The sequence below is a fragment of the Pseudopodoces humilis genome, chromosome 20 (genome assembly GCF_049639895.1).
Source record: "Pseudopodoces humilis isolate 2021_Gansu_Grassland_sample_001 chromosome 20, ASM4963989v1, whole genome shotgun sequence".
Classification (NCBI taxonomy): Eukaryota; Metazoa; Chordata; class Aves; order Passeriformes; family Paridae; genus Pseudopodoces; species Pseudopodoces humilis.
Window position 1 is genome coordinate 13,602,999 of NC_142219.1, and position 23,564 is coordinate 13,626,562.

Below are 23,564 nucleotides of genomic sequence, written 5' to 3' on the forward strand. Positions count from 1 at the left end.
ATGTCGGATGTATTTGAGATGCCCTGGGCAAGAAGGCTTCAATATCCTCTGGTAGTGGTATGCTGGCTGGCAGGGTGGCCAGAAGCATTTCTAGCCACTTAAGTAACTATTTGATCAGTTAACAAATGATTTCTGAATATGGGATTGTGAAGGCAGTGGACTCCAACAGGGGAACTCATTTTATAGAGGTATCCTTCAAAGGATTATGGCTGCTTTGAGAATTCAGTGGGACTTCCATATCCCCTGATACCCTTAGAATTCAGGTCAAATAGAAAGGATGAATGTGTCATTGAAACTGCGGCAAAATCAAAAAAACTCTCCAACAACCATTTTTAGTGATAGAGAATCAAGACATTACTTCATTCTGGCCAGAATGTGCAACAGAAATCATTTCACTCACACATTGTCTAGATGTGCAGAGAAAATCATTCCATGACATAAAAATTTGACTAGATTTTCCCATATTTTATACAGTCAGACCTCATAGAAATTCATTGGTTCAATGTGCATTGGTCCCCAGTTCTTAATATTTGGTTTCCTGTTGTTCATGGATTTCTTCACCTCCAAGGCTAATTTGGTCCTAGTTCCTTGGTTCTCTTATTAGTGTTTTCTGGACCAGGTGTCTCTGACCATGCCAGGGGGCAGTGTCTGGAGTTGATGGTTGATGTTCATTACTGGTCATTGAAGGTTGCCTATTTGCTGGTAAATCTGACTGCTGATTATTCCCAATCTACGTAGGCTTAAACTCATCAGTTTTTGCCAGGTGAAACAGAGTAATTTGAAAAGAAACTTCAATTCCCTTTTCCTCTGGACAAAGGTGACTAACCTGACTAAAGTTACATAAAAAAATGTTAAATGATTGTATCATTTCCAACACTCTGTCTCCTTTATGTACATTGGCTTTTTATAGCGTGATTTTCTATACAAAGGGGACATACTAATCCATGGGCTATCCAGAAAGCCATTGGAGTTGGCCCTTCCAGAAGGATCAGCCTGGGCTTTGCCACTGCTGAACGTGTGAACCAGGGGGACACCAGACACGAGGAGGGATGTGGGAGTGGAGGCTGGGGTGTGATGTGGGTCCTGTGCAAGGTGCTGATGACAGCAGCACCTTGCAGCTGGCCATCTGTGTGTCTGGTGCCTGTGAGTCCTGGGTGTTCCTGTGTTTGCATTCAGGTGTGTGTCTCTGGGACTTGTCTCTTGAAGCCCAAAACTGGGCGAGAAAATAAAAATTTCTAGTCAGACAGCTACAGAGCCGGTATTTGTTTATTCAGTGCTGGGAGTGAGGGGGATCTCTCTGCCAAAAACTCACTCGATCTTCTTTAGCCTTTGGTTACATTTTAAAAGTCCTCCTGTGCAATGTCACAATTACAACATATCATTTGGATACTCATATTTGCATAGAGCTTGTCATGGTTTTACAACAGTTAATTCAGTTAATTCAGTTAATTCACTACAGAAGGAACAGTCAGTTCCTTTGGCAGTGGTTGTCAGTCTTCTGGTGGTCTTTTGATGAAGGCTTCTGTAGTCTTCCTCACATTTAAACTTCTTACCTCTATCTTCAGCACATGCCTTGGTGCTACTTGTTTTTTAATCTTAACTTGTTTTTAGCCAGTTTTTCAGTTTGCAAGTTCCATTAAAACTTGCTATGTTGCTCTCCACGGCGTTTGTTATCTCACTTGCCCTATTAGCTTGCTCTTCTTTGCTATCTTGCGTGTTTTACCTGCACGTCTTGTTACATTACTTGTGGTTAACCTTTTGTTAAACACCACTTAAGGTTCACTCTGGAACCTGTACTCAGCTTCAGTGCTACTTGAATCCACAACGGGGAAAGCAGCAGCCACATCCTGGGCCTGGGCAGGACCCGACTCCGGGACTCCAGCAGCCGGGCAGGGAGTCCCGCTGGGTGCACTGGGACTGGGCCAACCCTCAGCCCGGCAGCCACCGCCGCCGCGGGGACGCGCTCCGCCCGGGCCGCCGCGGGGACGCGCTCCGCCCGGGCCGCCGCGGGGACGCGCTCCGCCCGGGCCGCCGCGGGGGCGCGCTCCGCCCGGGCCGCCGCGGGGACGCGCTCCGCCCGGGCCGCCGCGGGGACGCGCTCCGCCCGGGCCGCCGCGGGGACGCGCTCCGCCCGGGCCGCCGCGGGGACGCGCTCCGCCCGGGCCGCCGCGGAGGGGCGGGGACGCGCGCCGGAGGCGGAGCAGGAGGCGAGATCGCCGCCTGCCATTGGTGAGATGTGCCCGCGGGGGAGGCTGGGCCGAGTTTTCATTGGTGCTCTCGCCTCGAGGCGCGGTGAGGGGTTCGCTCTCGCGAGAACAGGGGGCAGCGCGGGAAATTCCGTTCGCGGCGCCGTTGAGGTGCGGTCCGGCTCGGCCGGGATGGGACTGAGGGACGGCGCCGAGCCCGAGGCAGCGCGGTGGGGGCGGCGGCCAGGTGGGCCCCGGGAGCCGGAGGACGGCGCGGGGTCCAGCCGTGACGATGCCACCGCGCTGTCTGCATTCAAGCGCCTGGAGCGGGCACAGCGAACGGACCGTCTGGACGCGCTGTTCGGCTTCGAGCGGCCCGCGGAGCCCGGAGAGTGGACGGGCTGGCTCATCAACATGCACCCGGTACGGGGCGGCGCAGCGGGAGGCGAACAGGCAACAGATGGGGCACGGAGCGTCCTATGGGGAGACCCCCGGTAGGGCCTGGGGAGGAGTTTTCCACAGAGACACCCCAGCCGTACTAGAGATGGGAGTCCGACGGAGTTATCGCCGCTAGAGCTGTGGGTAGGCCCTATGGGGAGACCCCCGATACGGCCCGGGGTGTAAGGGGAGTGTCCCATGGAGATACCCCACATAGGGCGTGTGGGAGGAAGTCCCCTGGGGAGTCCCGTGGTAGGGCCGAGCCGGACGCTTCCCACAGATAGATGCCGGCCCTACTCGGGGAGGAGGTGCAATGTCCCTACTGGGCCTCCCAAGTTTCCCTGGCCCTATCGGGAGGGAAGTCCCACACGGAGACTTCCGGTAAGCCCCGGGGGAAAAGTGTCCCGTGGTGGGGTCTCGGGGTAGTCTCATGGAGAGACCTTGTTGAGTCCTGGTGCCCATGAACAGACAGAGGTGCTGGATGAGGACCGGCGGTCAGTGAGTGCAGTGGACTACTACTTCATCCAGGAGGATGGGAGCCGCTTCAAGGTAGGTACCGGGGGGATGAAGTGGGTATGGTGTCCCAGGATGGAACCTGTCATCATCGTCTGTCTGCTCCTTCCTAGGTGGCCCTACCCTACAAGCCCTACTTCTACATTGCTACCCAGAAGGTGAGGAGGGGAAGGGCTGAGCTCCCCAGGGAAGGAGCTCCAGACCTCCTGGGCAGCCTGCTTTGGGATGATCTCCCAAGGATAGAGATGCACTGCTCAGCCTCAGGGTCTCTTGACAGGGCTGTGAGCGGGAAGTGTCCTCCTTCCTCTCCAAGAAGTTCCAAGGGAAGATTGCAAAGCTGGAAACTGTCCCCAAAGAAGACTTGGACCTGGTCTGTATCCCTCTGTGGCGTTTTTTTGGACGTTGCACAGCTCTAGTGATGTAGGAAGGGATGAGCAGGGAGAAAAAGCAGCATGCTTGACTTAAGTCTCCTGGTCCTGTGGCATCTCAGAAATGTGTTTACTATGACTAATTGCTTATCAGCAGTAATTACATTCTTCTCCTTGAACATGTCAGCTGTTTCAGGTAATGTGTTCAGGACATTAATTTCTTGAATTAAAGTGGTTGGAGGAAGAAGGATACTGCAGGAGGGGGATGCTGCTCATACTCAGCCCATTCTTCCTCTTTTTCCCTGGTAAATCCCATTTGTGGGTGCCTGCACAAGCAGCAGGGCTGGCTGGGCTCTTGCTGTGCTGGTCTTGCGCTCTTGACACACCCACCAGAATCTCTCATCAGGGCTTTATTGTCCCACCCATCAGCACCTTTTTTTGGCCAATTCTTCCACCTGCGTCAGTCTTGTTGGCCTTCCACCCCTCTCTTATGGTGCCCATCCCTGAGCTGCTATTCTCCTGCTGCTTTGCAGCCAAACCACTTGGTGGGCCTGAAGAGGAACTATATCAAGCTCTCCTTCAACACAGTGGAGGACTTGGTGAAGGTGCGGAAGGAGATCTCTCCTGCTGTGAGGAAAAACAGGGAGCAGGACCAGGCGAATGATGTCTACACGACCATGCTGTCAAGGTGGGAGCTCCCCGCAGGGGACTCAGTGGGTCTCTCTTGTTAATAATTCATAGAATCACGGAGCAGTTTGGGTTGGAAGGGATCTCTAAAGGCCATCTATTCCAACCCACCTGCAATAAGCAGGGACACCTTCCTCTAGACCAGATTGCTCCAAGCCCTGTCCAACCTGGTCTTGAACACTTCCTGGGATGGGGCAGCCACAGGGCAATCTGTGCCAGTGCCTCATCACCCACTTAATATATTAGACCCTCCTGATTATTTCCCAGCTGTCCTCAGAGTTGCTGTCTTGCCTGAGTCAGACCCCTGCTATGCCTCTCTGCCACCCATCTTCAGGGTGGTTCTTCCAGCTCTGTGCTGTGCATCAGCAGGCCTCAGAGCTAATGGGATGGGATATGATGGTATCTCTTGTTGCCTGTCAAATAATTTGCCTGTTCCCTGTGAAAGGATATAGAAAGGCAGTGGGCAACCTTACTTCTAATTGTGATCAAGACAGAAATAATTCAGTATTATATATTCCTCTCCTGTCCCTGACTCCTGCTGCCAATGTCGTCAGTGCTAGTAGGCGTCCCTGGTAGACAGACACCAGGGGAGGGACTATGCTACTCCTGTTGTTTACAAGTCAAGATGGGCTGGTGAGAGATGTGGTGGTTGGAGGCCGTTTGGGGCATAGTGATCGTGAAATTACAGAGTTCTCAAATTTGGTGAAATGAGGAGCAACAGCAAAACTTTCAGAATGGACTTCTGGTGGGCAGACTGGCCTGTTTAAGAGACATATTCAGAGAGTTCCTTGGGAAGCAGCCCTTAAAAACAAAGGAGTCCAGGAAGGGTGGGCGTGCTTCTAAACAGAGATCTTGAGGGCACAGGAACAGACTGTCTCTGTGCGCTGAAAGATGAGTCAACAAGGCAGACACCCAGCCTGGATGGGCAATGAGGTATTGAAGGAACTTAAGAATAAAAAGAGGATGTATCATCTTTGGAAGGAGGGTCAGGTATCTTAGGAAATATTTAAGGGGGTTGCTAGGGCATGTAAGAAAAAAAGTAGGGAGGCCAAAGCTCAGTTCAAACTTAATTTGGCAACTTTTGTTAAGGATAATAAAAATGTTTTTTACAAATATATTAACGGCAAAAGGAAGGGTAAGACCTTCCTAAGGATAAGGAAGGTTCTCTGCTGGATGTGGGAGGGAATTTAGTGACTACAGATGGGGAGAAGGCGGAGGTGTTCAGTGCCTTCTTTGCCTCGGTCTTTAGCGGAAAGACGGCTTGTCCTCAGAACAACTGTCCTCCTGGGCTGGTAGATGGTGTCAGGGAGCAGAATGGTCCCCCTGTTATCCAAGGGGAGAGCTGCTGAGCCGCTTGGGTGTTCATAAATCTATGGGACCAGATGGGATCCATCCCAGGGTGATTAGGGAGCTGGCAGATGAGCTTGCAAAGCTTCTCTCCGTCATTTACCAACAATCCTGGCTCACTGGTGATGTTCCAGATGACTGGAAGCTGGCCAATGTGACTCCCATTCACAAGAAAGGTAGGAAGGAGAATCCTGGAAATTAATAAGCAAGTTAGCTTTACCTCAGTACCCAATAAGGTAATGGAATAGGTGAGGGGCTTGGAACACAAGCCCTGTGAAGAACAACTGAGGGAGCTGGGGTTGTTTAGCCTGGAGAAAAGGAGACACAGAGGTGACCCTGTCACTCCCTATGTACAACTTCCTGAAAGGTGGTTGTAGTTGGGTGGGGGTCGGTCTCTTTTTCCGAGCAACAACTGACAGAATGAGAGGACACAGCCTTAAGCTGGGCAAGGGAAATCTAGGTTGGATATTAGGAAAAAGATTTTTACTGAAGGGGTGATAAAGTATTGGAATGGTTTGCCCAGGGAGGTGGTGGAGTCATCATCTCTGGATGTGTTTAAAAGAAGATTGTGTGTGGCACTTGGTGCCATGGTTTAGTTGAGGTGTTAGGGCATGGGTTGGACTTGATGATCTTGAAGGTCTCTTTCAACCTGGTCATTCTGTGAGACATGGGTAAGGCAGCTGCTTCCCTTTGCTCTTGTAGTGCTCTGAGTGGGGGCAGTCTAAGCACAGATGAGGAAGGAGCCTCCAAAAAAATTGCCAACCAGATGGAAAACATTGTGGACATGCGGGAGTATGATGTCCCCTACCACGTTCGCCTTTCCATCGACCTGAAGATCCATGTGGTGAGCTTTGCTTTCCCAGTCATACACCTGAAGTGCAGAAAAGGTTTTTTTCTCCAACACCTTTTCAAAGGTATTGATGACAATGAGTTCATGTCTAAAGCTCATTTCTGTTCTGCTAGGCTTCCCCTTAGTTAATGGCACACAGAAAAGCTACCTGGCCATAGTTCGAGCCTTACTTCTGGGCTGCTTGTGATTGCCACAGTTTCATCCCCAGCAGCTGGACAGAGTGATGTGGGGATGTGGCCATAAGGCACTGCCCACCCTCATCTCTCCACAGGCTCACTGGTACAACGTGAGATACCGGGGCAGCACCTACCCCCCCGAAATCACCCGCCGAGATGACCTTGTGGAACGGCCGGTGAGCACTGGGCAGGTGTCTGCCCCAGTGGACTGGTGTCTGACACGCTGCCAGTGTAAAACCGTGGTGGCAGGGGGAATGCTGGGCTTGGGTAGTGATTTTTGGGTTGGTAAAGCACTAAAATGATTAACAGGGATCTTCTGGTTCACTTACTGGACCAACACTGGGTTTTATGGGAACCACTCTTTCAGTCAGCTCTGGAATCTTTTCTAATGGATTTGGTCCTGCCCAGGATCCTGTTGTTCTTGCCTTTGATATTGAAACAACCAAACTCCCTTTGAAGTTTCCTGATGCAGACACAGACCAGATCATGATGATCTCCTACATGATTGATGGGCAGGTAAGGATATCAGGAGGGTTTCTTTCAGGCTTGGGCAGCAAAGCCAGGAAGTAGCCCAGCATTCCTCTCCAATTCTGCTGTCTCCAGGCTTTCCATGCTGCCAGCTGCATGATGTGTGATTGTGGGAATGGCATTAAAGTTTGGGTGATATACAGGATACTTTTGTATCCCATAGAGCACAGGGCGGGAATTTTGTGAAACCCAGCCCAGGTTGCTGGTGCTTCTTTGCAGGAGAGAGACAGCACTGGTGTCCTGTGTTGTCTCTCTGTGGCCTCCTTTTCTGATGGTCAATGATGCTTCAATGGATGACTCCCAAAATGTTTTTCCCCTCTGACAGAAGCTCTGGCTTTCAAGAGGAAAGCATTCCATTGTTTGGACAGCATTTTTGAGTTGTCTGCAACCCCAGTCCTCCTCACTGCCTTCTTGTTACCTCCTCAGGGCTACCTGATCACAAACAGGGAGATTGTCTCAGAGAACATTGAAGACTTTGAGTTTACTCCCAAACCTGAGTATGAGGGTCCATTTTGTGTCTTTAATGAACCAGATGAGGTAAGTTAGTTCTGCTCTGCAGAGTTTTACCTGCCTGGAGCTTTTCTTGACCAGAGATCTCATTCCCTGGCAGGTTGCCTCCCTGAGGAATACAGTAAGTCCAGCAGGGCTGCTTGTGCTTTTGTTTCTTGGTAATAAGGGTAAGAGAGATCGGGTTTGGGCTAGGTGAAGAGGAAAGAGGAAGGGTGGAACAAGCTATGTGGTATCCGCTACCTCTATGTAGAGGAGATGAAGTTCCTAAAAATACATGTTTTTTCTGTTTCATCCCAGGCTCATTTAATCCAGAGATGGTTTGAACATGTCCAGGAGACCAAACCCACCATCATTGTCACATACAATGGAGACTTCTTTGACTGGTAAAACGGCCATGGTGTCACCTGAGCTAGAGGGCAAGGTCGGGTTCCATCCTCAATGTCCTTCCATAGCTCAGTGTGGGGAGGCCCTGTGACCACACGTGGAGTGGCCATGTCCTGCACCTCACTAAATCCTGTGGTCATTGGCTTGGCAATAGGACTTTCTGAAGAGTCCCATCCACTTGCTTGAGCTACTTTTAAAGCCTTAGCAATGTGGGAATGTCAGTGTATGGATGAGCTCAGTCGTGGGAGAGCAGAGAGAGGGTCAAAAGAGACCTGGAGCATATTGGAAGGGGTGCACAGACAAACCTGGGGAAGCAGGAGGAGAGGGACCATGCACCTCTGCCTCCAGGTGCAGGATACAAGCAAGCACATTTGCCTCTTGAACCACAAAATAGTTTGGGTTGGAAGAGACTTTAAAAATCATCTTGTTCCAACCCTGCTGCCATGACCAGAGTCACCTTCCACTAGACCAAGTTGTTTCAAGTCCCACCTGCCTTGAACACTTCCAGAAATGGTGTGTACTTGTCCTGCAGGAAGTTTTCCCCGTGACCAGATACACATATAAATCACAAGAAAAATTCTTCAGGCAGTTTGTAACGAAGTGGTCATGGAACCATTCTTGGAGATGCAGGAAAATGGCTGTTCTGCTCCTTCTGTTCATGCTGCCTCTTTCCCCAGGCCCTTTGTGGAAGCAAGAGCAGCAGCTCATGGAATTAATATGTATCAGGAAATTGGGTTTCAGAAGGATAGCCAGGGAGAGTACAAAGCATCCCAATGCATCCACATGGACTGTCTGAGGTACCAAATGCTGCCCCTCTATCACATAGCTGTGTCTTTATCTCTTCAGTTCCAATAAAATACCTACAGTTGTATTTGAATACTGTCCTCACATTCTGTCTTTTGGAAGCTTTGTGTGTCACCTTCTTCAGCTGCGTGATAATCTGTTTCTGTGTTGTCTTCTTTCCCTTGGTGTGCTGCATCCCACAGGAGCTGCCAAGTCTTCCCCTGAAGGCCTCCCAGGCTGCTCTTGCTCTGCAGCCTTGGGTGTTTGATTGCTGACTTGGGAGGACAGAGAAAGGGAGAGGGAGTGGGAGTGGGTTAAGATCCAGCCATTGAAACAGGGAAAAGGATGGACTGTAGCCTCACCTACCAGCCTCCTGACACAGAGGGAAGAGGAAAGGACACATGGGAGAGACAGAACTTTGGGGTTTTATGTGCGTTTTCCCCCCTGGAGCAGTCTGGGCTTTGGAGCACACCTGGATGTCCTTGCAGTTCTTGCAAGTGGTGTCTTCTTCAGTGGTGAAATACCTTAAAGCCACTGAGGGAGCTGGAAGTTGGAAATTGGGAGCAGTGGTGGTGGGATGGACCGTGGGGGTTGTTCTGGTTGGGCTAGCTAAAGTTGGACAGCCTTGTACCCCACTGTTCTTGGATGCTGAGCTGTGCTTGGTGAGACATGCCCATGGTAGTTGAGGTCCCCTTCACAATCTTGACCCTGTTTTGATGACCAGAGCTGTTTTCTCTGCACAAACTGATATTTTCCTGATTCTGTCCAGGTGGGTGAAGAGAGACAGTTACCTCCCAGTGGGAAGTCACAACCTGAAAGCAGCAGCTAAAGCAAAACTGGGTTACGATCCAGTGGAGCTGGACCCTGAGGAGATGTGCCGGATGGCCACAGAGGAACCTCAGGTATTCCCTCCCTGTGCTCTGTGGGAAAACAAGCCTAGAGCAGCTGCACTATAACTGAGTCTGTAAGCTAAAGTGGATTTTGAGAAATTAACTGAATCTGTCTCCCCACACTTCCAATGCCTTAGAGCTCACAGGGAGAAGGAACAGGATTCTCCTGAAGTGGTTCTGGCCCTGGCCCTGCACTGTGCTTTCTGTGTATTTATTTACATCAGTGTGGAGTGAAAAGCACCAGTGAAATCAGAAACACCACAAAGAACTGAGACCTGCTGGAGGAACAGGAGAAGATTAGTTCTCCAGGTGTCACAGGCAGGAGGTTCTGCTGAGCCCTATAGCAGCTTCCTGAGACCCAAACTGGGTGGATTCTGTGCCTTCAGCTAATTTTCTCTGTTCTTTCTCAGAGCTGATATGTTGCTATTTGATTAGAGCTAAAGCAGAATGGCCTCGGAAGCAAACACATTATTCTTTACAACCTAGGCTGTGGAGAAATACACCTTCTCCTTCTTCCTGCTGATAGGAAAGTATCTTGCAGGAAGCAATGAAAGATCATTGTCATTGAGCCACTCTGTCACATGGGATTTGGATTAATTTGCTTCTCTTGTTCCTTGACAGACACTGGCCACCTACTCAGTGTCCGATGCTGTTGCTACTTACTACATGTATATGAAGTATGTGCATCCCTTCATTTTTGCCTTGTGTACCATCATTCCCATGGAGCCTGATGAGGTGAGTGCTTTCTCAAAATGATGATCTCTTTGCTGGGTTAAGTGGCATGATTCCCACACTGCAGAGATACTCTGGCCACAGATCTGATTCCCACTGCCTAGACACCCTGCATGTGTGGCGGGGAGGAAGGGAGGGTGGATTTAGAGGCTACTCCTTTCTCCTACAGCTGTGGAGTTGGAGACAGGTTTTTATAAGAGGACACCTGAGATTTGGCAGTGCAGGGCTGGAGCAAGAAAATATGTCTGATGATCCATGCTGAGCCAAGTTCACTTGCTGTCATGGCCGTGCAAAGTTGTGTCTCCTGATGGCTGTTGTCAGCTATATGGAGTATGATAAAGAAGCTGTCAATGCTAAGCATGTAGAAGATGTCAGTCTGTTCCCACCTGGTTGAGCTGACAAAGGCACTTGATGGAGTTGTATTGCAGATGTGTCACCAGCTGAAGCTGTCCAGCTTGTGTGACAGTCCAGTCTTGCCAGTGCTGGCCAGCACTTTTACAGAGTCACAGACTGGTTTGGGTTAGAGGGGATCTTAATGATAATCTGGTCCACCCTCCTGTCAAGGGCAGGGTCACCTTCCACTAGACTAGAGTGCTCCGAGCCCTTTCCAGCCTGGTCTGGAACACTTCCAGGAATGGAGCAGCCATTCTCTGCTTCTCTGAGATCACTGTTCCAGTCCAGTGCCTCACCACCGTCACGGGGAAGAATTTCCTCCTGATATCTAAATCTACTGTTTCTGAATTTGAAACCAGATTTGGTTCCTCATATACAGGTATTAAGAAAAGGATCTGGGACACTGTGCGAGGCACTGCTGATGGTTCAGGCCTACCATGCCAACATCATCTTCCCGAACAAGCAGGAGCAGGAATTCAACAAACTTACAGAAGATGGGCATGTGCTGGACTCAGAGACCTACGTGGGAGGCCACGTGGAGGCACTGGAATCTGGGGTCTTCCGCAGTGATATTCCCTGCCGCTTCAAAATGGTAATGGGCCAGCAGCCAACCCCTGTCCTCATAGAGCAGCATGGTGGGGAGGGATAGCATTTCCACTGTTGTTGGCATCTCCAGTGTATCCCTGCTGGGCTTCTAGGATAGCACCTAGAATCACAGAAATCAATAAGGTTGGAAAAACCCTTTAATGTTGCCAAGTCCAACAGTTAACCCAGCATTGCCAAGGCCACCACTAAACCATGTCCCCAAGTGCCACATCTGCATGTCTTCTGAGCACCTCCAGGGATGGTGATTTCACCACTGGCCTCAACAGCCTGTTTCAGTGCTTGGCAACCTCCAGGAGACCCTTGCTACCTGAAGCTGGGCTGGGATGGGATAGGAGATCTCTTAAGTGGCCATCTGTGCTTCACTGGAAGAGCAAGCAATCCAGAGCTTGTTGACAGCAGGGGATGGGTTTGGGTTTGTTTTTCCGACAGTGGTTCTTGGAAGTTATGCTTCTGTTGCTTGGGGTCCTGTCCTCTCTCCCAAACTGAGCTTCTTCTGAACCCTTCCTAAGGGTTTTTTAACCTGTTTCTGGTATCTCCGTGACCTCCCCCAGTGCGTTCCCTACAGATTAGAGCCAAGCCAAGCAGGGACAGGGCAGAAGCTGCCTGCCTGCAGCCAGGGACAGCTGCCTATGGCCTCACTGCCATCTCCATGTCCCTGTAGAATCCTGCTGCCTTCGACTTCCTGGTGCAGCATGTGGAGAAGACCCTGCAGCACGCCATTGAGGAAGAGGAGGGTCTGCCCTTGGATCAGGTCACCAACTTTCAGGAGGTACAGCACCGGCAGCACGGCTGAGCTGGGCAGGAAACAGCAACCCTAAAATGCTTGTTTGGGTTTTGTTTATGCTCTACAAAGAGAGACTAAGAAGCCCATCTACAGGCTGAGTCCTGCAGCCCAGCCTGGGGATCAGGGTCTCTGCTCCTTCCGAGGAATGTAGCTCCTGCTTTTTCCCTTCGCAGGTTCAACCAGGAGCAAAGCTCTGAGAGAGCTGGGAAGGAATTTAGGGAGAAGGCAGACCCCTCAGATATCCCAAATACTCTTGTCCTTTCTGTTCCCCACTTCTTATCAGCTACAAAAGTGCAGGTTTCCCCTCTCCAAATCCAAGTCTGGAGTTTCTTGGAGGGCAGCACTGGACTGGGGACCTCTGGACTTTGCTGTTGTCTCCATTAACCCATTTGCACTGATCAAGTCATATTTAGGAAGCAGCTGCTCCCACTTGCCAGGTATCCCTACAGAAAAGCTTTACCCTGGAGGTCCAGATCAAACCTAAATCACCAGGGGTCGAGGAGTCCCTCATCTGCTCCTTTGGTCCTTTAGATCCATCCCCAGAGCCCATGGCAAGTGTCCCTTTGAAGAAGAACTAAATTCAACAAGTATTTGGCTCATTAATTCCTTCCTGCCCTAGTTTCGCTTCTCTTTATCTCACCACAGGTTTGTGATGAAATCAAGGCCAAACTGAATTCCCTGAAGGATGTTCCCAACAGAATTGAGTGTCCTCTTATCTATCATCTGGATGTGGGGGCCATGTACCCCAACATCATTCTGACCAACAGGTTGCAGGTGGGTGACATCAATCTTGTCTCTCCTAATCTGAGTTCCAGATGACTTTAATGGTCCCTCTGGATCCCCTTAAAAGCAAGGGCTGAACTTTCTGCACTGGGCAGGGGAAGCAGATATGGCTGGGTGTGAAATTTGGTCAAGCTGACATGGAATTGTGGAATCATGGAATTATTTTGGTTGGAAAAGCCCTCTAAGACCATTGAGTCCAACCACTCTGCCAACATTGCCAAAGCCACCACCAACCCATGTCTCCAAGTGGCACATCCACATGACTTTTAAATATTTTCAGGAGAATGCCACTCTGGGCAGCCTGTGGCAGTGTCTGGTAACCCTTTCAGTAAAGGATTTTTCTCTAATATCTAATCTAAACATCATCTGGCACAACTTGAGGCTGTTTCCTCACTTGTTTCCTAGGAGCAGAACCTGACCCTCACCTGGCTCCACCCTCCTGTCTGGGAGTTGTAGGAGCAAGAATGTCCTCCCTGAGCCTACTTTTCTCCAGGCTGAGCCCCCCCAGCTTCCTCAGCTGCTCCTCATCAGACTTGTGCTTCAGTCCCTTCCCCTACCTCTCTTGTCCTTCTCTGGATGGCCAGGTCTTCAGAGACTCAGCTACAGCTTTAGCAGGAACTCTTCCCAAAAACCCAGCTGTTTTGAGGGGCTTGTGCTCCTGAAAGGCTCTGGAAAGGGGAATTCACTGAGTACCATCTCTGATGTTCACACCTGTGCTCTCCTGCCACACAGCATCTGTTCTAGCATGAGTTGTCATTTGGGGAATTGTCCCCTCTAACACCTGCATGTCTGTTACTGCATCCAGCCCTCAGCCATGGTGGATGAGGCCACTTGTGCTGCCTGTGACTTCAACAAACCGGGTACCAACTGTCAGCGTCGGATGATGTGGCAGTGGAGAGGAGAGTTCAGTAAGTACAGGAAGGACCATGTAGTCCAGCCCAAAGAGATGGAGCCAAATTCCTGCTTCTCCCCCGAGACTGATCACTGCCCTCCTCTGCAGTGCCTGCCAGCCGCAGTGAGTACCACCGCATCCAGCAGCAGCTGGAGTCAGAAAAGTTCCCTCCCTTGTTCCCTGATGGACCACCCCGTGCCTTCCACGAGCTCTCCCGGGAAGAACAAGCCAAGTATGAGAAAAGGCGTCTGGCAGGTAAAAAAATGAATCAAGGTCATGATCCTGGCAGTGTTTTGCTGGACCTGGACTGTGAGCAGTGTTCAGCAGTAGTGACCCCTCATAGGGCTGTGGGGTGAGGTCAGGCTGGTCTCAGAACTTCTCCAGGATCCCAACAGACTGATGCATGCTTCCTAAGAGGAGCCAGGCACTGGTACCTCTGTCAGTGTACCTTTGTCTTGGAGAGCCACAGACTTGAGCTGAAATATGAATGGCTCCGTTTTTTGTAAGGCTGCTAAATCCAGTTAATGAAAGGCAAACATCACATTATCCTGTCATCTGGAGATCTGCTGTCCAGCAGAACCACCTGCTGGGGGGCAGAGCCTGGGCTTGTAGGTGTGCCATGTGATTAGTTTGTTTTCCCCCTTGCCCTCCACCTCCATAAAGAGGTGCTGCATCTTTCCATACTGGGATCTTCCTCTCCCTTTGCCGTAGGACTGTCCCTTGTTCACCCATGCCTTATACTTAGCTGCCTCCCTATCCCTACTCTGCTCATCCCTTTGTAGCAGGGCACCCATCCCTGAGAGCCTCCCTCTGCCTCCTCCTTTGACCAGATTACTGCCGCAAGGCATACAAGAAGATCCATGTCACCAAGGTGGAGGAGCGAGTCACTACCATCTGCCAAAGAGAAAACTCTTTCTATGTGGACACGGTGCGAGCATTCCGGGACCGCCGATACGAGTTCAAGGGACTGCACAAGGTACCACGCTTGGGTGCTGGTCAGATTGTCTTGCCAAGCCTGGGGACCTCTTGTGCCTTGCTGAAAACCTCAAAGGATTAAGCCTCTGTGGTTCCCCACTGATAGAGAGCAGTGTTGTATTAGTTATTGAGAAGAAATTCTTCCCTGTGAGGGGGGCAAGGCACTGGCACAGGTTGACCAGAGAAGCTGTGGCTGCCCCATCTCTGGAAGTGTCCAAGGCCAGTTGGATTGGACGGGACTTAAAGCAACCTGGTCTAGTAAAAGGTGTTCCTGCCCAAAGCAGGGGGTGGGGTGACATGAGCTTTAAGGTCCCTTCCAACCCAAACTATTCTAGGACTCCTGGGGCTCTACATCTGGAAGAGTTAAGAGAGCCTGTTACTTTGCAGTTCCTCCCAGCTGCCTCTTTTGCCATGGTTCCCAGGGCTGACAAAGAGGCTTTTCCTACACTGATGGTTCTGCTGTTAGCCAGGCATCATGGATTGCAGCAGGCAGTGTATTGAGCTCTTCCCTGTACACATATCATGCAGCACAGCTGGTGCTGGTTGAATTCTGATCTATGATGGGAGCTGAAAGTCTCGTCTGATAAGTGACAAAATGCCTCTGGCCAACACCTCCTGTTCTGCAAAAGAAAATGGAACATTTGATTCATGATGCTGATCTCTGGCAAAGATATTCCTGTACAGCTGCAATGCAACTGGGACTGAGTGGAAACCAGTTGGATGCCACGGGTAGTGATATGTGGAATTGTCCTGACTCTGACCTTGGCATGCAGGTGTGGAAGAAGAAGCTGTCTGCAGCAGTGGAGACAGGAGATGCCTCTGAAGTGAAACGCTGCAAGAACATGGAGATCCTCTATGACTCCCTGCAGCTGGCTCACAAGTGCATCCTCAACTCCTTCTATGGATATGTCATGCGGAAAGGGTAAGTCTCCCCTGGGCCATCCAGGATCCTCTAGAGGGGACCCTTGGAAACCAGGATTGTCTTGGTGAGGTAGTCGTTTCCTGAAGCACCAAGATGAGAGCAGGTCCCTCCTGTAACACTCTTCTCTTGCTTCTACCCATTACTCCTCATCCTGGAGACTCTTATCAGATATTAAATGATGGGAATCTTGTCTCTTAGTGGGTTTTCAGCTTTTCTGGAGCATCATAAGTAGAGAATTTCATAGGAGAAAAATGGTCCAAGGCCCAGTATTTTGTTTCTTGCCCTTCTTCCCCTGGAGATCCTCCTGCCTTTCCATGGCTGGATTTTGGAGGGAGCATGTCATGCTTTTAACTGTGACTTCTCTGCTCACAGAGCTCGCTGGTATTCCATGGAAATGGCTGGCATTGTCTGCTTCACAGGGGCAAATATCATCACCCAGGCCAGAGAGCTGATCGAGCAGATTGGGTGAGTGTGTGCTGAGCTGAAGAAGGTCCACTTGCATCTAGGAGAGATGTGGGAGCATGTTAAACACTGGAGTTTTCAGAGGGATGGAACACATTTCCTATGAGGAAGGGCTCCAGGTTTTCATATTGGAGAAGGTTCCAGGGATACCTTAGAGCCCCTTTAAGTGCGTAAAGAGACTCCAAGAAAGGTGGAGACAGATTTTGGGCAACAACCAGGAGTGGTGGGACTAGGGGGAATGGCTTCCCACTGCATCAGGAGGTGGATGGCAGGATCAGATGAGGAAGATCAGAATATTGGGAAAAACGTTTTCTCTGCACAAGTTGCCAAGAGAAGCTGTGGCTGCCCCATCCCTGGAAGTGTTTCAAGGCCAGGTTGGACAAGGCTTAGAGTAACCTTGTCTAGGGGAAGTTGTCCCTGCCCATGACAAGGAGTTGTTGGAATGAGATGAGCTTTAAGGTCCCTTCCAACCTCAAGTGCTCTGTGATTCTCTGATTCTGTGAGCATTCCTGACACTGCTGTTGTATTTGAGGATTTGTTTTGCAGAAAGGAACAGAGTGGGTGCAACAGGCTGCTGCTGTCTTCATGGGGGACACAGAACTGATTGTCATCTCTCATGCGCTCTACTCCTGACTTTCCTTCCTTCCTTAGGAGACCTCTAGAACTGGATACCGATGGGATTTGGTGTGTCCTTCCCAACAGCTTCCCAGAGAACTTTGTCATCAAGTCAACCAATATCAAGAAGCCAAAAGTGACCGTCTCTTACCCAGGTGCCATGCTGAACATCCTGGTGAAGGTGAGTCTGGCACCTGTCCTCTGCAGCCTGGGAAAAGGAGATAGAGAGCTGATGAGTAGGGAGAGCATCTTCACTGCCTGTATAGTGGGTGAGATGTCAGGGGTGATGGCTCTGGAGACCATCTGAATGGAGAAGGAGTCTCAATATCCCCCATCAGAGAGGGGGGGTCTGTAAAAGGCCAGCTTAGGTGCATGCTTACCTGTGATGGTAGGGAGCCCAGTGGAAGGTCTAAACCTATCCTCTGCTCACTCCAGGCTCTGTAAAAAAAGGAAATGTAGTTTTAGGGTCCAAAGCCTTTTTCTTCTCAACGGGCAGGACAAATGTTTTGACTTTTGAATCCTAATTGTGCTGTAGATCCCAGAGGGGTGCTGAGGTGTTCCTTTGGGCAGGGTGTGTCCTAGGGGCATCCCCTGGTGTGACCAGACAGCTGTGGATTGAAACTGTTCTTCTGGGGCTGTGCCACAGGAAGGCTTCACAAATGATCAGTACCAGGAACTGCAGGATCCAGCCTCACTCACCTATATCACACGCTCAGAGAACAGCATCTTTTTTGAAGTGGATGGTCCATACCTGGCCATGATCCTTCCAGCCTCCAAAGAAGAGGGCAAGAAGCTGAAGAAAAGGTGAGATTTCAAAGCTTGAAATATTGTCTATTTCCCTGAATTAACAGACTAAGGATCTTGTTGCCTTTGTGCATGTGGGACATGTTGGTCCTTGCCTCCAGAGACAGCAGCATTTGACTCACTGGCTTTAAGTAACAAGTTCTTTACATCAGATCATCTTTGAATTCAGCTACTATGGCAGTAAATTTTAGCATATAACAGCAAAATTACATTTCTCCAGCCTAGTGACCAAACATGTCCCTGTTTGGCTCTGAGGTGTGCAGGAGAACGCTGACTTTCCTTCTGAGATTTCTAATACTGCTTGTATTCAATCTAATCTGTTTAAACTCAGCAGTTCTTACCTTCCTATCTCTAAAGAGTTCACAGACTTCAGTAACACTACTCCTGTGTGTTTCCCCTTCTCTCTCCATCTATAAGTAGGACAGGTTCTGCCATTACTGTCACATTACAGCACAATTGTACCCAAACTTCACTGATTTCTCAACGACCACCTCCTAACCAAGAGTGAGTGAGCTAGAGCAGTAGCACCCATTATTTTGGGTGGCAGCCCACAGGCTGACTCCAAACCATGCTGTTGCTTTCCCTAGTACCCTCTGTTCTCAGAATTCTGGACTTTTTTGTGCTTAATCCCTGACAGGATGAGGTTCAGCACTTGCCATTCTCTGCCAGTGCTCCTCTCCAGGCATTCATACCCCTCTGCAGGAGTCAAAGTGTTGCTCAGCTCTGAGTGGGCTGTGCTTGTAGGACTCCCCTCAGGGCCTCTGGATTCCTACAGTTTAGGGATCTTAGAGCATTTATTTCCTGGTCACTCTCCAAGCCTGGAGGTGGCTGCAGGCACCATGGTCAGTGGAGGAAGGAAAGGCTGTGCTGATGGGAATGTAGGCAGGTGGAGAAGGGTTGGCCAAGCAGGTTTTAGTATCCCCTCTCCTCACTGATCATTCCTACAGTGGTGGTTTGGGGTTTTTTTGGGACATACAGGTAGTTTTCAGGGCTGTGAAAGGCAAAACAATGCAAGAGAAAAGGCAAGAGGGAGGAATGTTCCCTTAGGTGTGTCACGGCTGCACCCAGTTTCCTGTCAACCACTCTGCCAGCATTGGAGTTGACAGTTTTCTTCTTTCTAAATCTCTTCCTAATATCTTCATTTCCCCTCTTGGGTTCTCCCGCCCTTTCTTACACACAGTTAAGGTCATCCTTCACCAATTAAGATCACTCCTCACCCTCAATGCTGCATCAAGTTTTGGCATGCTCAGCACAAAAAAACATGGAGCTGCTGGATTGAGTCCAGAGGAGGCCATGCTCCAAGGGCTGGAGCCCCTCTGCTCTGGAGCCAGGCTGGGAGAGCTGGAGGTGTTTGGGTGTTTACCTAGAGAAGAGAAGGCTGCAGGGAGACCTCAGAGTCTCTCTCAGGGCCTAAAGGGGCTCCAGGAGAGTTGGAGGGGGACTCTGGACAAGGGATGGAGGGACAGGACACAGGGAATGGCTTCCCACTGCCAGAGGGCAGGATTAGATGAGATAGTGGGAAGGAATTCTTGACTGTGAGGGTGGTGAGACCTCCCGCACAGGTTACCCACAGAAGCTGTGGCTGCCCCAAGGTGTCTAGGCCAGGCTGGACAGGGCTTGGAACAAGCTGGTCTAGTGGAACGTGTCCCTGCCCATGGCAGGGGCATGGGGCTGGATAATCTTTGAGGCCCCTTTTGCTGTAGTTCGATGAGTCAGTGTGGATGAGCTGGGGCAAGAGTTGATGTCCTTTTCCAGACCAAGATAAAACGGCTGCTAGAGCAGCTGTTGATACTTGAGATTATCCGGGTGCTGCTGTGGCTCCTTTGAACGTACTGGATAGTGGCACAAAGGCATAGGGAGAAGTACTCTGGCAGGAGGCACACCAGGGGCACCCTGGGGGACACATCCCTCGGTGTAGGCCAGGTTTATTCACACTCTGTCCTAGGTATGCTGTGTTCAACGAGGATGGGTCCCTGGCTGAGCTGAAGGGGTTTGAGGTGAAACGCCGGGGAGAACTGCAGCTGGTGAAGATATTCCAGTCATCTGTGTTTGAAGCCTTTCTAAAAGGCAGCACCTTGGAGGAGGTCTACGCTTCCGTGGCCAAGGTGGCTGATTACTGGCTGGATGTGCTCTACAGCAAGGTAGGCACAGCTCAACAAATCTGCGGTCCAAGGTGGAACATGGGAAGGAGTGTCTGAGCTGGTCGGGCACTGTGGGAAGGTGGACTTCACTTGCACAGAATCACTGGTCCCTTGTACCTCTTCCACCCTCAGTTGCTTCACAGATGACTCTGAGCTGGGTGGGAGTGGGTTTACTGGAAGGCAGGAAGCCCTGCAGAGGGATCGGACAGGCTGGATCCATGAGCCAAAGCCAGTGGTGTGAGGTTCAACAAGGTCAAGTGCCAGGTCCTGCACAGGGGTCACAACAACCCCATGGAATGCTCCATGCTGAGGACAGAGGGTCTGGAAAGGCGCCTGACAGGAAAGGATCTGGGGATGCTGATCAACAGTGCTAAACATGCCCAGGTAGACAAGAAGGGCAATGGCATCTGGCCTGTGCCACAGCATGGCCAACAGTACCAGGGCAGTGACCATCCTCCTGTGCTGGACACTGGTGATGCACCTTGAAACCTAGGTGACTAGGGTCAGTTTTTGTCACCTCATGACAAGAAAGGCATTGAGGGGCTGGAGCATATCCAGAGAAGGGAAAAGAGCTAGGGAAGTGTCTGGAGTGCAAGTCTGTGAGGAGCAGCTCAACCTGGAGAAAGGAGGTTCAGGGGGACCATTCTTACTCTACAACTCCCTGACAATAGGGGGGAACCAGGTGGGAGTAGGGCACTTCTCCCAGGGAGCAAGTGACAAGATTAGTAGAAATGGCCTCAAATTGCAGCAGGGGAGGTTTAGGTTGAGTAATAGAGAAAATTTCATCTCCAAAAGGATTGCCCAGCTCTGGCACAGGCTGCCCATGGCAGTGGTGGAGTCCCTATCCCTGGAGGAATTTAAAAGCTGTGTGGATGTGACACTTGGGTACATGGGTTGGTGGTGGCTTCAGCACTGCTGGGGGAGTGGTTTGACTTGATATTAGAGGGCTTTTCAATCCGAATGACTCTTGTTCCCTCCCACCCCCTTGTCTTGTAGAATCACAGAGTCCAACTGGGTCTTTGACATGACCTACTGGTCATGGGGCATGATGTTCATTATAAATTCTCATCAGGTTGAACAAAGACACCGGTCACATGTCAGGAACTTTTATGTTTTATTGTACAGTCACTGTAATTCCAGCAACCAGCCCACTGCTTAAACTCAAAAGGTGTTAGTCAACAAGCGAATTCTTACAAGAGACTTCCACAAGAGTGGAAGAGCCCTTAATTTTGTACAGAACACTTCAGTAAGTTCTCAGCTCCCACCACATGCACCTCAAAAGGCACTGGCTCACAAGTCGCAATAGACCACCAATATTCAAAGGTACTTGCTAACAAGCTGCAATGCACCATCACACAAAGGTGCTGGCACATGAGCCACAACACCACTACTCAAAGATCCTGGCAAACAAGCCACAGCACACCTTTACACAAGCTCTCCACTCCCGCAACAGGGTTCAATACAAAGTATGAAGTAGAATATGACAGCCCTTCTTTGCTTAGGCAAAGCAAGGGAAGAAAACAAAGAATATCACTAGTCCTTAGATCTGTGTTGGTCTTGCTTTGGTCATACTACACAGATGGTTCAGAGCTGGTGTAAACAATGAGACAAAGAAAGTGGAAGAGAAGGAGAGGAGGAAAAGAAAAGAGGGGATGGAGGAATCTATTTGCTTCCTTTCATGCACAGCTAGCCCTCCTGGATGTGTGTTAGAGAAAGGACTGAGCATGAGTCTTAGGGCATGGCAGGGATTCGGCTCAGTGGCAAAGCACTGCCACACCTCCATGGGACCCTCCAGTCACACCTTTCCTGTAGCAATACTCAGAATGTTTGAGACAAAACATGTTTAGTTCTGGTCCTGTACAGCCCTTTGTTTTGTGATGCTGTTTTACAACAAATTCTTGGTGAGCCTAACTTTGCATGCACAACACAAAGCTGTGCTGCCGCAGCTCAGCCATGGCACAAACTGGTGCCAGCCTGAAACCCACGCACCCTCTTTTCTATAGATCCCACTGGCAGATGTGCCAGGAAGCAATTCCCAGGCTCCCTGTAAAGAGACATATCAGCTGTTTGTGGTGCTCTCTGTTCCTGACAACAGGAAAGTTTGATCACTAATTCTTGTTAACTTTGGGCTTTTCCCTAACTTTCAGGCTGCCAACATGCCTGATTCAGAGCTGTTTGAGCTCATCTCAGAGAACCGATCTATGTCACGCAAACTGGAGGACTACGGGGAGCAGAAGTCCACCTCCATCAGCACTGCTAAGCGCCTGGCAGAGTTTTTGGGGGACCAGATGGTGAAGGATGCAGGGCTGAGCTGTCGCTTCATCATTTCCAAGAAACCAGAAGGGTCTCCGGTCACTGAGAGGTAACCCCACCTGGAGGGGCCAGTGCTTCTGGCAGTGTGGGAGAAACCAAGAAGGGATGGGCAGGTAGCAGGAAGGGAGGGAGCTGGAATACATGGCCAGGTGATCACCTGAATCTGGCACAGGCCTTGAGCAGGGCAGTGGGTAGCACCGTACAGCCCAGTGGCTTCACAAGAGTTCAGGAGAAGCCTGAAGGATCTCCACAGGCTGGGAGAGTAAATTGTGGGGTGCTAGGACATTGATTCCCTGCCTCCTCCAGAGCCATCCCCCTTGCCATCTTCCAAGCTGAGCCCAGCGTGTGCAAGCACTATCTCCGAAAATGGCTGAAGAGCCCCTCACTGCAGGACTTCAACATCCGTGCGGTGAGTGAGGCATCCCTACAGATGACCCCGCATCTGGGACAGGAGCTTGTCCTTTTGGAGACATAACCTGGGCAGTGGCTTCCTGTGCTCACAAAGCAGGGGGCTGGGGTAGGGGTGCTACTGGAATGCTTTGTCCTGTGTCTGGGGACCCTTCTGCTTGTCTTTCTTCACTGCCCAAGCTCTGGCCTCTTCGCAGATCCTGGACTGGGACTACTACATTGAGAGATTGGGCAGCACCATCCAGAAAATCATCACCATTCCAGCAGCCCTGCAGCAGGTACAGGGCAGTGGAGGGGTGGACAGGAGGAAGGATTTGTACGGGGGACTTGGATGTGATTTGGAGCTACTCTGCAGGTAAAGAACCCAGTTCCACGGGTCCGACACCCAGACTGGCTTCACAAGAAACTCCTGGAGAAGAATGATGTGTATAAACAGAAAAAAATCAATGAGCTCTTCATTTCAGAAGGCAAAAAACAGGTAAAGAAGGTGAGGGGAAGGTGCTGGCAGTGCCAGTGGAGCTATTCTCTTGCAGTCCCCATCCTTCTGCTCTCCTTGCTCTCAGGTTCTTGCCAATCGGCCTGTGGAGGGGACACCCAGCTCACAGGTGGGTGACATAGAGGATTTTGGGGCTGTCAAGATCCCTCAGCCACTGGTTCCCATTACAAATAAGCGGAAGCGTATCCCTGCAGCAGAGGAAAGCCAGCAGCTGTCCCAGGACCTGGAGCTGTCCCAGTCCTGGCGGGAGATTCTGGGCCCACCTCCACCCTTTGGCACCACCAAGGTAGGTAAAGCAGATTGTGCAGGGGATGCCCCAGGACTCATCCAACCAAGCAGCTTGGGTGTTTCCAGGAGCAAGCTGTGGGTTTGCAAAACACTTTGCACACACATGGCTCTGGGATACAAGGGGAAATATAATCAGGAGACAGAAAAGCAACCACTGATAGAGAAAAGGGAGGTGGTGGCTTCACAGCTGGAGCAGGAACATAATCTGGGAGGGCTGGAAGGCTAGGCTGTATGGTGTGATGTTGTGGGGCTGGGAAACCTTTGCTGATTTTATGCTTGTTGTCAACCCA

The 23,564-nt window shown here is 50.5% G+C and overlaps 1 protein-coding gene across 5 annotated transcripts in view; it reads left to right on the forward strand.

Annotated features, from left to right (window-relative positions):
- Positions 1-2,340: 2,340 nt before the first annotated feature.
- POLE (DNA polymerase epsilon, catalytic subunit) overlaps positions 2,341-23,564 on the forward strand; it is a 43,496-nt gene continuing 22,272 nt past the window's right edge. For 4 of the 5 annotated variants that reach the window (XR_015774210.1, XM_088064870.1, XM_005534066.3 and 1 more), the window contains exons 1-29: positions 2,341-2,609; positions 3,093-3,173; positions 3,251-3,295; positions 3,415-3,507; positions 4,039-4,193; positions 6,242-6,383; positions 6,661-6,741; positions 6,974-7,081; positions 7,520-7,630; positions 7,901-7,986; positions 8,665-8,784; positions 9,540-9,672; positions 10,282-10,395; positions 11,165-11,377; positions 12,053-12,160; positions 12,821-12,949; positions 13,764-13,866; positions 13,959-14,105; positions 14,681-14,826; positions 15,599-15,747; positions 16,120-16,212; positions 16,861-17,005; positions 17,471-17,628; positions 19,574-19,769; positions 21,917-22,131; positions 22,389-22,491; positions 22,688-22,768; positions 22,846-22,968; positions 23,054-23,272. Coding sequence is in view for 4 of the 5 variants with exons in the window: in XM_088064870.1 (XP_087920996.1) it covers positions 2,379-2,609; positions 3,093-3,173; positions 3,251-3,295; positions 3,415-3,507; positions 4,039-4,193; positions 6,242-6,383; positions 6,661-6,741; positions 6,974-7,081; positions 7,520-7,630; positions 7,901-7,986; positions 8,665-8,784; positions 9,540-9,672; positions 10,282-10,395; positions 11,165-11,377; positions 12,053-12,160; positions 12,821-12,949; positions 13,764-13,866; positions 13,959-14,105; positions 14,681-14,826; positions 15,599-15,747; positions 16,120-16,212; positions 16,861-17,005; positions 17,471-17,628; positions 19,574-19,769; positions 21,917-22,131; positions 22,389-22,491; positions 22,688-22,768; positions 22,846-22,968; positions 23,054-23,272 (3,828 nt within the window). In the remaining variant the exon portion in view is untranslated. The remainder of the gene's footprint in view (positions 2,610-3,092; positions 3,174-3,250; positions 3,296-3,414; positions 3,508-4,038; positions 4,194-6,241; positions 6,384-6,660; positions 6,742-6,973; positions 7,082-7,519; positions 7,631-7,900; positions 7,987-8,664; positions 8,785-9,539; positions 9,673-10,281; positions 10,396-11,164; positions 11,378-12,052; positions 12,161-12,820; positions 12,950-13,763; positions 13,867-13,958; positions 14,106-14,680; positions 14,827-15,598; positions 15,748-16,119; positions 16,213-16,860; positions 17,006-17,470; positions 17,629-19,573; positions 19,770-21,916; positions 22,132-22,388; positions 22,492-22,687; positions 22,769-22,845; positions 22,969-23,053; positions 23,273-23,564) is intronic. The other variant, XM_088064869.1, reaches the window with a different exon arrangement.